The sequence below is a fragment of the Falco cherrug genome, chromosome 1 (assembly GCF_023634085.1).
Source record: "Falco cherrug isolate bFalChe1 chromosome 1, bFalChe1.pri, whole genome shotgun sequence".
Classification (NCBI taxonomy): Eukaryota; Metazoa; Chordata; class Aves; order Falconiformes; family Falconidae; genus Falco; species Falco cherrug.
The window spans coordinates 115,404,575-115,421,028 of NC_073697.1; the positions used below are offsets into that span (position 1 = coordinate 115,404,575).

The 16,454-nt window shown below is 40.5% G+C and overlaps 1 protein-coding gene across 3 annotated transcripts in view; it reads right to left on the minus strand.

The window, feature by feature from the left end:
- Nucleotides 1–16,454, minus strand: part of OGFOD3 (2-oxoglutarate and iron dependent oxygenase domain containing 3) — a 44,719-nt gene that overhangs the window by 23,345 nt on the left and 4,920 nt on the right. The window contains exons 3-6 of one of the 3 annotated variants that reach the window (XM_055722511.1): nt 13,178–13,249; nt 8,121–8,209; nt 5,779–5,843; nt 5,144–5,200 (exon numbers count right to left, since the gene is read on the minus strand). In XM_055722511.1, coding sequence (XP_055578486.1) covers nt 5,144–5,200; nt 5,779–5,843; nt 8,121–8,209; nt 13,178–13,249 — 283 coding nt within the window. Of the gene's footprint in view, nt 1–5,143; nt 5,201–5,778; nt 5,844–8,120; nt 8,210–12,187; nt 12,231–13,173; nt 13,250–16,454 lie in introns of all 3 variants that reach the window. The other 2 variants (XM_055722520.1, XM_055722523.1) reach the window with 2 other exon arrangements.

A 16,454-nucleotide genomic window follows, 5' to 3' on the forward strand; every position in this document is an offset into this window, starting at 1 on the left:
CAGGAATTTTATGCACATAAATAATTTGCTGTTCAACAAAAACTGTAAACTATCAAAAAGCCCCACTGATATCATGGAACTTGGACTAAGCTTCAAAAAACAGGTGTTTACCCTTTGTACTTAATGGTATACAATTGTATAATGGTATAACAGTATATAATACAGACACACCATGATACCAGGTGTCCAGGGAGCAAGGTTACAGCAACAGCCTTCCTTCAAGAAAGGAGTCAACAGGCAAACGAATACTGACCATTCAAATCAGAGCTCAATGAGCAAGAGGGGTTAACTTGGCTGTAATTAAAAAAAAAAAAAAAAAAAAAAAAAAAGCGCAAAAGTAACTTTGCCTGATGAGCAGTCCACAAAGTCATAAAAGACTGAAGTCTCAGGGGGAGAGGACACTTAATCTCCTAGTTTGCCTTCAGTGGTCTCAAACATATTTGTAAGAACTGGGGAACAACCACATTATTTTTTTAGGGCCTAATCCAGCACATGCTGAAGTCAGTAGGAAGTTATTTATTAATGTCAATGAACTCCAAATCCAACATGGAAAAACCCAAGCAAAGTTTGGAAACTGGAAACAAGACCCCTTTCCAGCAAGCTCTGCTCACAAGAAAAGCCCTTCGCAGAACAACCCTTCTGAAGAGAAGTGATAGGGACAGAAAGGACATATCCAAGACTGGATTTTTTTTTTTTTCTTCCCCAACATACACACGTGACAAAAAATACATGTAATCTACATCACTGTGAATTGGGTATTCCCAAAGTTCAGGCTTGATTTTAGGAGGTACAACAGAAACCTATGTAACCTATGATGGAGCAGAGTGACCGGCCACCTCAGCCTCCCTGTTTCTTCACATCCTGTGAATGCTCTTAAATTTTTAAGTTTGAAATACTATCCTGATACATAGTGTCATCTGATACACGTCCAACAAATGCCCAAGCAGTTTAACACAAACTATTCAACTGGAAAAAATGGGCCTGCAAATACGCAAACCAATTATTGCACTGTAATGCAGCATGGAAAAAAAAAACAATTAAAGAGAATCAACAACAGAAAAAGCCTTAGTCATGAATAAATTAGATTTCTACTGATGTTTGAATGAATAACCCATATGGCAAAGATTTGCTAGAACCAAGCTCCAAAGAACAATACATTTGAGCACAGAGATGTTTTTTCCTCCTTGAATATGTACCATACTGCTCAAAACCTACAGAAAGTCCATGAAATTCCCTATTGAGCCAGCACATTGACATCATTTCTACACATAGTGTTTCATACCTACTTTCTAATAATGCGGCATCAGTCAAATAAAATACATAGGCACTATAACCTAGAGAAGAAAATGGAAAATATGCAAGGGAAGACTTTCTCAACGCATGTGAATAACAACCAGGACTTCTCACTTTGTCATATGAAAGTGGCTGCAGTTCAAAGTCTAAGCAAGCCACATAAAATCTAAAAGAACTTAATGTTTACTGTAGGGGGTGATGGGGAATTATGGTGTAGAACACTGACCTTACTCACAAACACTGCATTGCACTATTGTAACTAATGACAAGGAGATCTAAGCTTGTAGCTCATGTAAACGTGTAAAAAGCATCCATTTACAAGTTTGGTGCCAAAGGCAAAGACATGTGCTGTGCGCTGCAGGAGGTGCATTTTGCAGGCGCTCCGCAATAATCTCTGCTGCCCTTTGTTCCACATAGTCACATTTACTCCACCACAGGAGTCATCCACAGGTTGACAAACTTGTCAGTGCAAACATGAACTCTGCTTCAAACTCCACGAAGTATCTTTTGTCCCTCTCTGCAACAGCAAATTAAATGCTATACGTGGGAATCGAACATTTACCTGGCAGTCGGAGCAAAGGTATGACTTCCTTCAGAGATCAAAGTGTTCCCTAGGATCCCGTAAAGTGTGTATCTGAACACACGCATCTGTATACTGCAGCTCATTCTGTGCCCAATGTATGCCAAATACAGCAAGTAGCTGTTTTCAAAGCTAGTATAAGGTCACTTTTTGGCCTATAAAAACTCTTTTGTACAGCCTGCTTTCCACTGACTGGGCCATTTCAACATTTATCAATATCATGAGTTCAAGTTTTCCTTTCCATCCCTTCCCTGCTATTCCAGATGCAGCTTATATAGCCTATTGGTAAAATACTTAAGGACAAACACATTGTACTTGGTGTGTAAATCATGCGACAAGATAAGCCAAACTTCAGCTCAGAAAGTGCCATCGAGGAAGGAAGGAATGAGCCCAGAAACTCTAACTGCACCAGATCCAACGTAGCAAGAGCCGTATCACTCCCTCAGCCGCTTCTCATGTGCGCCCAGCAGCAGCAGGGGCCTCAGGCAGGAGCCTCCCCTCCCTTCCTGATCCTGGCCCACTCATTCTTCATACTTTTTCCTCCATGTCCCTATATATCAAGAACTGTTGGGAAAGCTCTGGTGTACTATAGCTACAAAGAAAATATTGCTTTATGCTGGAGAATGTAAGCATTCATTTTCCTAACCACAGCAACTATTCTCTCATTCAGACTGCTCAGGGTATGCCCTGGCTCTGGGCGGATGCACTACACAGAGCTCTGCTATGGCAGTAAATACACGAGTACACACCCAGCCACCAATATAAATAACAAATCAATCCCTCACAGAATTTGTCATCGGTCCTCGTACATTCACACTGAATCACTGGATAATACCAAAATGCACAAGCCAGACTTCAGGGATTTCTGTTCTGCCTTTCCCTGAAAGCACAGCCCTTCTACAGAAGCTGTTACTGAAATCTATTTTGCAGTGGGGTGATGAGAAAGAAGGAAAAAAAAAAAAAAAAAAAAAAGCCAACAGCCAGAAGTCTAAGGAACATATAGCTTAAGAGAAAGGACGTTCATCACTAGATTGCAAAGTTACCAACTTAATGTATCAGCAGCAGCATAAAGGACTGAGTAGAAGAACTTTTCTGTGGCATTTTTAGTTTCTGTAAGATACAAGGTCTGCCAGACTAGCAAAAAAATGCACTGTTAGGAGTTGCTGCAAAGTGCGATTCAAGCACGGTGACAGGAACACTCAAAGCTTTGCAAAACTACTCAGCTTCCCCAGCCCACTTGTCAGCATCCCCACACTGCTCCCAGGGAAAAGCACTGAAGGCAGCAGAAACAGGCAAAGCAATGCTCTTGCACAGCCAGAAAGTTTTAACAGAAATCACACGTGCAAAACAAATAAAAGGAAGAAACGACATTATCAGCTCTTCCTCTACTCTATGTCTCTACCTTAGTTAAGTCAAAGGTTTTTGGAACCAATCTTTGCTAGTGCCATTTTCTGCTGAAGTTGTAATCCTTAAACCAAGCGTCCAGATTTAAAGGTCTCTTCTGGATAGAGACGCATCTATTACGTGAAGCAAGAGGAACCGCTGTACAGATGGTGGTTAAAGGATCAGCTTAGAAACCATAACCAATTCCAAAGGAACATGATTTTGACAGTTTAGAAACCAGCCTCCTGGCTCACAAAGCCTATCAGATTTGTTATTGTTGCAATCAGCAATACTTATACACTCTTGAGAGAAATAACTAAATGTAATTAATGTCTTTTTAAACTGACCTTGGTAGGTAAGTTAAGGTAATGAAGATAAATGCTCCCCAAAATAGCATAAAATCATTCATTAAGGACATAAGGTACTACAGTCCATGTTAAAGCACTGCCATTAATATGAAAAGAAGCATTTAACAATGTATTTTTTATTAAATTTGTATCCAGCTAGACCGAAACACCCCCTATATTGGCATGAAATACCAATGGAATATTGATACTCCCTAGAAGCTGCCTCATCTCACAGTATAAGGATCAGAAATTCATGAAAACAGTTGAAAAAGTGAATGTTTCTGTTCATGTGAAACGAATATTCCTTAGTAAGACACTCCCTCCATACACTCATGTTTTTTCTCCAGATTCTTTAATCTAGAGAATGGAGGGCAAAACAAAGACTATTTTCAAAATATTCTCCACTATCTTGGTGAGGCAGAAACTATACCCTTTCTTTATACAGTCAAAATTCAACAACAATCAAGGCAGCATCTCATTTTTGTGATTTTCAGGGCAGAAGTAAACACATTTTAAAGAATTTCATTTACAAAGACAAGATTATCTAAAAAATAGTTGTTGATCCAAAATAAGCTTAAATAGTTAATATTTTAAGACAAATAAGAGTTACTAAACTAATAAACCTATTTAGCTACTTAATACTACTTCCACCAGTAGAGGGAGGTCATATTCTTTCACAAAGGCAAGGAAAAAACCCAAGTTAAAATGTTCAAGCCAGGTACATTTTAAATTAGGAGAAAGCAACTGAAACACGTAACTAAGGATTTATTTTATCTAGTCAAAGAATGTTTGTTGCTGAACTTTGGCCCCACACCTTCAGACACACGGAACCGTTACGTTTGTTGTGTTCGTGAAATATATGAGCAGGTCTACAGGAAAGATAAAAGCATCAGATGGTAAAGCTATGACACTACAGCGTCATCTCATACTCTGACTTCTTAGGCGGAAAGTATGCTCTGCTTCTCCAGCCAAAACATGAGCAATGTGAAGTCCTTCCACTTCCTGCTTTACCGTTTTTACCGTTTTGCTACTCCTCACCCAAAGAACCCAAGTCCCTAATGTAACAATAGCACAGGAGTGTGTTAGATGACGAAGACAACATCTCTTGGACAGCCCACGTGAAATAGCAGTTAATGCTGAAGGATTTTACAACCCAGCTGTAACGTTCCAGCAAACAACCACAGAACTCAGATGAGGCAGTTTTCCCTGCCTGCAGGGCTGGCAGCAGCCCCTTATGCAGAACGGGAGGTGTGTGGCGCTGCCATCACTCTGGTTATGTTTACAGTGTCAATACTGCCCTGACGTTGGTAACACAGCTAAGTTCAAAGCAGCAGATATTATTTATCAAGTAGTCACCAAAAGGTCCTTTTACTTATTTTCCTCAAGGCATCTTACTTCTCACAGAAATTGCTATTTTGAGCCACAAATTCAATTGTATATCTGAATCCAAAGGACAATCCCCTCCCAACCTGAACTCTACCAAAAAAAAAATAAAAATTAAAGTTATGTGGTTGATTCAGCAGTCATTGAAAGTCTTTACCGATATAATGCAAAATCCTCTTCTGTGAAGATGTCTTGAACTTTGTCCCCAAAGTACCTGAAAAATTAAACAACAGTCTAAAAGAGAAGTCACTGAATCAGACTGCCTGAGTAACACTAAGATGCATTCTCACTCCCACCTGTGCTTTGCCTACAATCAAAAAATGAAAACACAAACACACAGAAATCCCACAAATGCTTTTGAGCATGGTATTTCAAAAGCATTGCTAGAAGAGTCAGTGTTAAAAGATTAACAGATGAGATGGATCAACCGATAACAGAATTCCCCAGGCATTAAAAAAAGTCCCCTCCCATGTCATGAAATAAACACTTGGATTCAGGTTTTTAAGAGTTCAGACTACTTGATTTCTTCTACCACTGACAAACTAACTGTGAAAATATACTATTATTTACTGGTGCAATAAGAACTCTGAAAATAAAGGTAATGGTAGCTTTCAGAGCACCCAGTTCAACAAAAGATTGGTTTTCATGTCACAAAAGTTCTTCTACTGGTCATGGAAACTGTGGTGAATCTAACGACCTTCTACAGCCCACAGGGCTTGAGAAACTTGAAGAGGCAACGAGCACTGCAGGGTGGGGATAACAAGGAGGCAGCAAGCCACAGCCCCATTTTACCTGTACAGATTAACAAAATGCTTCCCCAGTGAAAGAGCTCCGGAGTGCAAGTCCAAAATTGATGCCTGGGAAAGGAAACAAAAAAAGTAGGAAAAATGAGCATGAAAAGGTTTTATCATTATTTAACTATGACCTTTAATAACTGTCCCAAGTTGGCTCTCCCTTTCCCCAGCCTCCCAAGTAAAAATACTAGTTTCTAGCATTTAGGTTCACAATACTAATGCTTACTTTACAACGATAAACCTCCCCTAGTTTGCTGTATAGATACACGAAATACTAAGGTACTATGAAAAAAGCATAGGACTACTGTTCCTGAGGTTCAGATCCGACATACAGAATTGCCGTTCTTCCTCCATGGGCTGGGGGTAAGTCAGTGTGTTCCTGGATCCCTCCCTGAAGTCATTTCCCTTCCACACAAAGATGACTAATTTTCCAGTATTTGTGAAGGGCTCAAATAGCAGCACTAATATTTATCTTGCTCAACATTTGTTATTAAAACTTCTCTTTCACCATGAGTTTCTGTGTACTTCTCATATTTAATACAGACATAAAAGTCTGTCTAAAAGAACAATTATCATTCTAAGGCTTACTAGAGCCAAACTTTCTTCTCAATTTCTAAACCACTGTAGAAGAAAACCAAAGAGTGAAAAGTTTTTACATATGAAAATTCAATCCATTTCTTCATCTGATTCAAGCCAAACACTTCTGCTGAGCTCCAGACCAAGCTAAAAAGATTAGTATTCACGTTTGCCAGGATAAAGAGCTACCTCTCAGGACTCTTAAATTATTTCTCTAAATTAAATAAAGTACACTTTTGTATGCCCCTTGCTGTCCACAAAATACATGATTGTTTTGCATCATTTAAACTGTTTTTAAAAATACGACTGCTTAATAGCAGTCTTATTTTTCTGTACTGGAAATATCAAGTAGCAACAGTTAATTAACCTGACCAGCACCGAATTAATGCCATCTCTGATATAAAAACACTCCTCTTGGAATTTGGCACTTCCTGATGCACCACATACCATTCACATTATTCTAACAAAATCCAAACCGTAATAATACCACTAGGTGAGCTGCCTGGAAAGAATGATAACTTCCACCTTACCAGCGACAAGAATTTCTGGCCATGGTTGGAACAGTACTGTTTGAAGCCACTTTGAATCTTCATCCAAAAGCAGACAGACTGGTGAGGAAGCATCAGCCCACAGGTATGTCAGAGCCGCAACGCCAGGCGGCAGCTCAGCTTTGGTTCACCTCTAGCCTCAAAGCACTCCTCTCCCTCCTCCTCTGGGGCACGTTGGAGGAAGATATCCATGACAGTCTCTCAGCAAAAGACAATTACTGCAGGCTCAATCGCTCTGAGCTGCAGAGCTGAAGCAGGGAAACCCCACTAAAATCTCCTTTTAAAAGGGATAGCAACAACTTTCTTTTAATAAACCTACCCAAATAGTTTTATTTGCCCCTGTAAAAATATGTAAGGTAACAAAGCTATTCAAGTGGACATGGCATGAGCATTTCAGATCTTCCCTTCCCACAGTTCTCCAAAAGCTTCAGAGGACTGTTACGGAAACAAGTACTCTCACAGTCATGCAAGAGCAGTTCTTGTAATAAGCTTTTTACTCAAGCTTCAGAAGCAAAATATTTTCATTTATTCGTTTCTGGTTCTGTACAATAACCTATGCTACAGCTAGAAGGAGTAAAACTGCTCCTGTGTAGCTTCAAAAATATGCCTGAAATCATGCCAAAGTAGATTATAAGGAGAAGTAGCAGGACTCATCTGAAAAGATTAATTTATTTTAAAAACAAATTGCCTTTCAGTCTGCTTTCCGAACACACACATTTCTTCTCACTTTTCAAGCTCCAAATGATTAGAGTTGGGAAGATCCAAAATAACCAAATGAATCAATAAAAGACACCCCCAAGAACTGTAGGTATTCGTAGCTGAAAAAACAATAGCTACAAGAAAAGCCAGATGAAGACTGAAAAGGGAATCTGAAAAAGAATATTCTTCAGGGTTGTTTCAGACAGGGGAAATGAACTGAATGCCAGATGTAGACAGGGACTTGATTAAGCATGAGCATGGAGCTATTTATTTAACAGCTACCTTGGAAAGAAACTGAAATACATTTCTTTTGGCCTCTGCCATTTCAGAACATTAAATATTTTCAGCATCATTTCCTACACTGAGAAGAATACCCTGGTGGAAGCCTGTAACAACACCGTTACTTCAAGTTCAACTATCTGATGAAGGGTCAGCCTGCAATTCAGGTCAGTGTTCCCAGGCTGAAAGCTCTACAAAATTTATCTAAAGATGGCAGGAACACTGCAAACACACGTACCCACATGCCTATTTCCGAGAAACTGTTCAACAGAGCTTCCCCAATATCCTGGTTTACAGAACTTCCATACAAAGGAAACTGAACCGCCTCTAAAAAAGAAAAAGCACAAGATATGTTCTTTTGGACCTTCAGTGTTGTCCGTCCCATACTCTCCACGCTCTCACTGCTAAAAGGATTCAAACAGAACATGCAAGTAACGACCACATCTCAGCATACGGCAAAAAAGATCAATCTCCCCACCTTGCAGAGCACGACAGGCCCTGCCTTTGATCCTCACGGAAAGGGACTGCCAACCACGGAACACATACGCACTTGCACAGCAGTTCCTCCACCCCTTAAAAGCTTTAAGCGATGCTTTTAAAGAAAAGAGCAGACACACTGCCCAAAAGAAAAAATTGCAAGAACTTGCTTCTACTTGTCTCCAGAGGAGCTGGTAGCGCTCAGACCCTTCCCCCTCCTGCTGTGGGAAGGCTCACACCCTCCGGCTGAGGAGAGGGATGAGCAACAGAGATTCTACATGGCCACCAACCCCTGGGCAGCATCAAAGCTGCTGTCCCTGCAGGCAGCCTCAGAGGCACCCAAACCACCACCACCCTTAAATATTCCCTGCTTGAACCTTGAGATTAGGCAAGCAAAGGTTATGTTCTTAGGGTAACGCCTCTCACAGGTTAGGCTGATTAATTATGAGACACAAGTGTAACCAATCTAACATATACATCATTCAGATTGCTGGAGGTACAGGTTATTACTGGGGAAATTAAATGCAATATTTGGCTACGGAGTCCAGTACAAGTCCACACTGGATACAGATTAGACACAGCCAGGTCCTCTCCAGCTTCACGGAGTCACGGCTCGATAATCGTACCAACACTCAGCCGTAGGGAAAGTGAAAGACACTGCCAAGTCTGTCCTTCGCTCCTCACAAGGATGTGTTTCCTAAGTGCTATCAGGAGGCTAATTAGGAAGCCAAAAAACTACACGGCTGTAGCAGAGGTATGAAATAGGACAGGCGTTACACAGAGACTTAAAACTTCTCCCTGGAAAACAGAGCCGCCAGCATTTTGAGGACTTCAGAGTTGGGTTGGGAGGGCTGAAAGCAGAGTAAGGAGGGGTACAGCCTGCAGAACCCCTGTTCCAGGCACGGCTCAGTGGGCCCACAGCAGAAACCCTTGTCGGGCATCACAGCTACGCAGGTTGTTTGCTTTTCCCAGTGATTAAGAAATTTAATTTTCCCCTCAAAAGGGAGGTCTAGGTGACTTCCAGTTTTTTTGCAATGCAGGAAACAGACTGCAGCTGACTGGCTGCACCCAGGGATTTCTTTTCTGGGGCTTCTAAATAAATGCCAATATAGCCGATAATAAATGAGTTGTTTAATTTACACTAGAGAGATGTTATGACAACAGCACCTACAAAGACGTGAAGGAATGAGTCATGACCAAAGAAGTAACGCAAAGAGGTAGTGAGTAAGAAAACATTAGCTAGGGAAGAAATTGTCATTATCTTTATAAAATGAAGAAAAAAACCTCAGCTGAGGCAAACAGGAAGAGAACTAATGCAGTTCATATTCTGTGAGTAAGGAACAGAGTATAAAACTATTTTACAGAGACGCACAAGGAAAAGCAGCGTACTGGTGAAGAGGCTCCTGTTTGGATTCTGTTGAAACTTTGACGAGACTATAAAATGGCCTCCTCTAGCCTCACTCCATGTGTGTACGTAAATAAAAATAAATCTAGGGAAAATTACAAAGGAAGATAAGACAGAAAGCTCAGCACAACAGCTAGGGCATGGTTCCTGGGAGATTTCAATAATTCAGATGTTTGCCAGGACTTTCTCAACAGAGAAGGATGGAAACGGAAACAAGTTTTGTGCTATCCTTCGGTACTCCAAGGAAGCAGAAAAGGCAGCAAACAAAGGGAGGAGAGAATTGACAAAAGTCACAAACTACAAGTTCAGGTCTTTAATAAATTATATCCAGACACATAAATACAAATCCACTTGTGTGGATTCAAAATAAGAGAAATATGACAGAAAAAAGAAAAAAAAACATTAGACGTGTTGCTTAAAAAGGGGTTAACAGGAAATCTGAGAGGATGAAAACGCAGTCTGCATCCCAGTAGAAATCTGAAGAAGTTTTATTTGGAATAGTGGAGAGATCAAAGCAGCTAAAGAAAGAATTAACCAGAAACAAGGAGTTACTTAAGGATTTTTTTAAGGAAAAAATTAGTCTTAGAACAATAGACATAACCAGACAGAATTATCCAAACACTCTAAAGACGAAGTGATTTAAAGCAACAAGCCAGACCTAATCCAACAGGCTCGAAGCTTGAGAGGTTGACAGACAAAGTAGGTAAATGAAGTAAACCTTGAAACATTTTGTATGCTGTGTAGGTAAGAGATTTGAAAATATAAAAAGGCTCAAATGAAGAAAGACAGCTTCATCTATACATCATCAGCACATATCCATCAGTATTTAACGATATCAGGGAGCCAAGATAGCACTACTGGGAAAAGATTCACTCCATGACATGGGGAATACAAGCATGCACATTGAAAAAAACTAAAATGGAAAAACAGTGAAGAAGGCGGCATAAAAGAAGCTAGGTAAAGAGACTATTTAAAGGCTTCTACTAAACATGATCTCCCAGAAACACTGATCAGCTCTTGTTTTTAACATCTTTCAGTGTTTATCCACTATTTTGGATCAGGCCTCAACGCAACACTACACAACTTCTTGCACCTTTTTCCCTAAAGAGTAACAGCATGCAATAAGTTTCTCATATTTACAGATTGTGAGAAATCTGAGAAGGCTTAGACCAGAGCCCACACCTCTCAATGGAGATCTGATTTATTAACAGACTTATTTTATTGCAGCAATAGAATCTTCTCCCTGCCACCATTTCCCCTCCCCTTCCAAAAACCTCACAATGATGCTTCCAAAATTATGTATGATTTGTATTTGTCTGACACTCTGGCTTGTTGTCCAAGTACAGCAGCTCAGGAGCCCTGCCCAGCTCTGAGCACTGGGCAGCAAGTTTGCCTCCCACTATGTCTCTTCCAAACTTTCTCTGCCTCAGTTTCTCCAGTGCCCTGACCCCAGCTGGGCATTAGCTTTCTGTGATCCAAATCCATGAAGCTGTCCGTGTTAAACGCTGCCCTTGTAATCCCTCTTTGAAGAAGTCTAATGAAAAATCACATGTAGGTCCCAAAAGAACAGGATAGGAAACCCACTTAACTCCTGTCGTTGGTGCTGTCAAGCTGGAGGTCCCAAGGGGCCGAGTAATCTAAGCAAAGTGGCAAATCATGCAACCACAGAACTGAAAAAAAATCCAAAGGATCCTGACAGAACTGAACAGAGAACGTCAAATCTTTTAAACATATTGTTTCCAGTGGGCAGCACTGCTCACGTTTCTCAGGTTATATATTTTGCAGGTCTTTCTCAGCAATCACAAGGACAATAAAGTCTTCGTTTTTCATTGAAACCTTTCTCCTTTTCTGCCAATACACGTCCTAATTCAGCAAAGACCTACAGCGGTCGCGTTTACAAATACTCATGACAGTTTCTGTTCATACACAGAAATATCCTGACACAGACAGGGGGAAAGAAATTAAAATAAATGTGCTTGTTAAAGAGAAGTGGGTTTGTTTTGATTTTTCAAGAATATTATTCAAAGGTCTACTTAAGAAATTACATGGCACTTTTTGTCACTACACAAAACCAATCTTTACGTGATGCTGTGAACCACTGTAATTTAGTTTCAGAAGTCAAACTTGTGCAGTTCTGCTACACTAACTGTTTCCAAATGGAGACGGCAAAATCAGTTCAAGAGAGGCGCTAGAAATAACAGAACTGAATAAAAGGAAATGTCAACTGTATTGCAGAAGTCACAAATTACGCTGCTAGCAATTGTATTAATGGGAGAAAAAAAAAACAACTTTCCAAACAATTTTTTTTCCTAGCCTGAATGGAAGGAAAAACTCTCCATCTCCTCTCCTCTAAGCTCCCAAAATGCATTTATAATCTTGCCTTGGCAGTAAGAGAATGTAAAAAGTAACAGGACACTGCTCACCCCTCCATCAGATCCTCCCAAGGACAGTCCCCTCTCTGCTATTCTGCAGGCAAAACAATAACCTCAGATGAGAACTGAAGTCCAATTACTTTGTCCTTTAATGTCATTATTTACAACGTGTAATTCTTCAGTATTATTTGATGCATCAGATACAACCCAATTGAGTTAATAGAAGATGCCAGCTATTTGAAACTGAATCTTGCAGCCTGTCATGAAACTAAAGTATCTATGTTGCAGAACTTCTGTGCTTGTAGCCCCCTTCCATAAATCCCCAAAACACTGTCTTTCAAATACATTCTGGCCAAGTAAGATTAAACATTAAAAAAGCCCAGATCTTGATGCTTAGGGGCAGTACAAATAACTCTGTACAATGCAGAAGCGCTGTACCAAAATCAGAAGCCCAACAGAATCTGGCATCACCAAGCGGCCAGCCTGACTAGTGAACTGAGCACTTAGAGGAGCTGTGTATCGCTTTGAGCATGACACTGATATTCCTGACTTACGTGATGATTAACTGCAAAACACACTCAAAGAGGCTGATAACTTATTTTAACTGCATAATTTGACAGTGTCCCCTACTATTTGATTAAATCTCACCACTTAGTGTTCATAGAGGTCTACAGGGTCAGCACTAGCTCATAACTACCCAGAAAGAGACTCCACTGAAAGGCGGCTTATGTTGTTTTGTTCTGGTTTTAAAGGCCAAATGGAACAGAAGGACAAGTGAAAAATCCTTTAAAACTTACTTAATTCATTTACCTTTTCCCTCTGCAATGCTCGTGCCCCACAGAGCTAGGCAGACTCTGTATGAAAGAGAACTGCCTCCACTACTGCGAAGATGGAAAACAGCTTTTAAAAAAGTTTAGTGCTTTAACCAGTTTAACCCATCCTCCTTCAGCTAAGGAGCTTTGTGCTACACCTTAAACACTGGCACACTGTCATTAAAGCAAGTGCTTGTAAAAGTTAAGCATTAAAAGAAAAATTACCTACGGATTCTTTCAGCTTCTTCCCTTGTGATTACTGCATCAGTCACACCTCTTCCACACTTTCTAGGAGTGCACCCTGGAACACAGATGAAGGAAAAAAAGATGATAAGAGATCATCTTTCAAACAAGGTTCAGAACAAGTCTCTATTTCTCCTACTCCCCTTTGAAGTTCACAGCATTCAGAAGGGATACTGGCAATCTCAGAACATTTTAGATCACTTAAAATTACAAGACAATTACATCTCCATTCTGATGCGTTTAGCACTGCCATCAGAGAGAAGACAAGGCAGCCAGTGTCACTGTTGCTTCTGGACAGATTCGAGTCCCCAGGACTCATCTAAACTACATCACTTTCCCTGCCATGGCTGGTTGGCGTAATTCAGGGGAATTACACCAGCTAAGCTGACAAATTATGCCCTGCCACATCCACAATGCAATTCAACAGAACAGAGATGATTTAAAAGGAATAAATCTCAACACCCAGAGTAGCACAGCTGCTGGAGATGTGGCTGTCATGCATGACCTAGAGCTTCCAGTGCTTAGGTTAAGCAAAATGCCCAGCAATACTGTGCCTTTAAAAGCAAACTACTTTTCCTGCTGATATGAAAATCATTCTTAGAAATTAAAACTGACTTACTGATGTTCATTTGCACATCTACCACTTCAAACCAGAGAAGATGGCCTTTGTTTAGTAAGGCTGTACCAGACACATCTGTATCTCAGTGCACATGCAGCAAGAGAGAGATTCAGTGATTTCTGCCCTTCTTCCCAAATGCAACAGTGAAAACAAAAGCTTCTGTTTATATGACAGTCTCTGAAAGGATGATGATCTTAGATGATTTCATCTTACACATCCTATTCTAGCCTTTGGGCAGGCAGGGCAAGAACTAGAAAATCTCAGTAGTGCCACATGGATCCTTCCATCTCAGGCTGACAGTTCCAAATCAGCCAAGATTTCTTGCAGCTAAACCCCCTTAACACCACGTGCCAATACACAAAGTGTTTTTATTACTGTGCAAGGAAGTCTTCAACTCAGACAGAGGTCCAGTACACACCACTCAGGTACAATACAAAACACAAGAAGAGTTCTGTCCCGAACCCAAATAGCCTCAACAGGATAAACAAACTTGATTGTCCTAGAGAGAGAAGAAGAAAAAAAAAAAAAAGAAAAAAAAAAAAAAAGAGATGCAGAAGACAAGACACACTTGGATGCAGACTGCAGTGGACATAACACCAGAGCACCACCATGCCAATAACAGAAAAGAGAGAATGCCACTCAGACAGGTGTGAAATCACTACCTGACAAAAGAAACTGAAAAAAATGGTTAGAACGCAGGGTTCCTGAATAGGTATAGGATCTTTATGTAGTAACAATATATGCTACTTCATGTATTAACACAAAGAACTGAATTTAACCTACGTTTCAGTATTCAACCTAATTAATGCGGTTTATTAACAGAGATTTCTGTAGTCAAGCACTAAGAACCACTGTATTTGTTCACTGGAAAAACAATGGTAATATAAAAGAGCAGTGAATTTGATCGTTCCAACTGCACTGCCAGGAGAACAAAAGCAGCATCTTTCAGATTTGCTCAGCCCTCTCCTCCTGCACACAGGCGAGTCAAGAGGAAACAAATAACATTCTGTATGGGGCATCTATACAAATGCACTTTGAAGAGCAGCTTTTTATATGAGACTTTGCACAAAAGCATCTTGAAGCACACAGTTTGGACATGTATGATTAAAAAGCCTCTTAAAATTCATTGCTAAGAAATTAACATTAAATTGTAAAAATGGTAAAAAGCCTGCTTTAAGAGTTCCAGGTAAAGAATATGTGAAAGTTCTTACGAAATTAGAAGGCTGGTCCACAACAGCCTTCAGGCAAGAAGAAATAAGATCAGTTCTGAGCCACCAGAGACATTGGGATGCCACACTTGGCACTTTACTGAGGAAGACCCATATATAGATGTAAAGCCACAGAAAACTTGGGATGAGTGTATTTTCTGACACCTGCCAATACACTTACTGTTGCCGAACTGAGCTTCTCTTCAAGGATTATTTGCTCATCAGAACACAAGGGGCAGGGGAACTCATGGAAAGAAATCAATCAATTCACTCATGCAAGTCAAAAGCAACTAATGGTAACAATGACCGCAAACTGACAGAAAGAGAAATCTTGCCACAGCACAGGTGCTTTGTAGGAATTTCCACTCAATCTTACCAGACATACCCTGGCTATGCCTCGGGTGCACAGCAGAGCCCTCCAGTTACACCCGTGTTTCAAGAAGAGAGAAGCAATAAAAAGATGTGTGGGGGAATAGGCTGAGTACTGACAGCAACACAGCAAATTCCACGCAGTTCCCTTGCTCGGGAAAAGAGAAGTCCCTTAGTTGACATGTTTAAATTGAAGTCAAAAGGCACCCACACCAAGCGGACTGTTTAAACACAGATCAAGGTCAGGAAACCAACTGGATGACAACCCAGATAATTCATCGTGTTTTCCGACTACCCTGCAATAATTCACTGAAGTCAGCTCAAGATTCAGATTCCAGGAAGCACACCAAATTATTTGAAGATGACTTAAGAAACTAGCAGTCTAAAATAATGCCAGAGATTACACTCATAAGCATCCATTTATCAATGCCAGCACACAACCCAGCACTGTGACATGAACAAACCACAACCGCTGCTCCCTCAACTCACTTTTCGCCTCTCAACCCTGTGAGCTAAAGAAACAAGTAGAATCAAAACATACCATTCATCAGAAACCGTAGAGCCTTGATATTAAAAAAAGCGCCAAAAACATTAGAAATTCTGGCAGCAAGCCAAAGGTGCTTTGCATATTAAAGAACAACACTCTGCAATACAGTACCAGCCCCCAAAAGGTACAGAATTAAAACCCACTAGGGCTTTACAGGCAGAAAGTTGTTCAAAGTTACAAATTCAGGGGAGGAGGGAGAAAGAGGGAGCTTCTGTGCCATGTCTCAGGCACATTGCAAATATCCCCTCTGCAACCAGAAAGGCTAGGCACAGTTTTTGTGGAAACTCTTGCATTTTTCAATCTCAATTCCAGGAACAAACAATCGGCAAGTCAAAACACTACAGATCTTGCAATAAAAATGCAAGCACTGGAAACGCTGTAGTCCTTTGGAGCATATGACCTAGCAGCTTTGAAAAGCAACAAGTAGCAGCCAGCAAACACTGCAAACTATTTGTCTGCCCTAACAAAAAAGCACACATTTTATGTTACTGTGCCTTAAAGGCTCCATCATACATTCAGC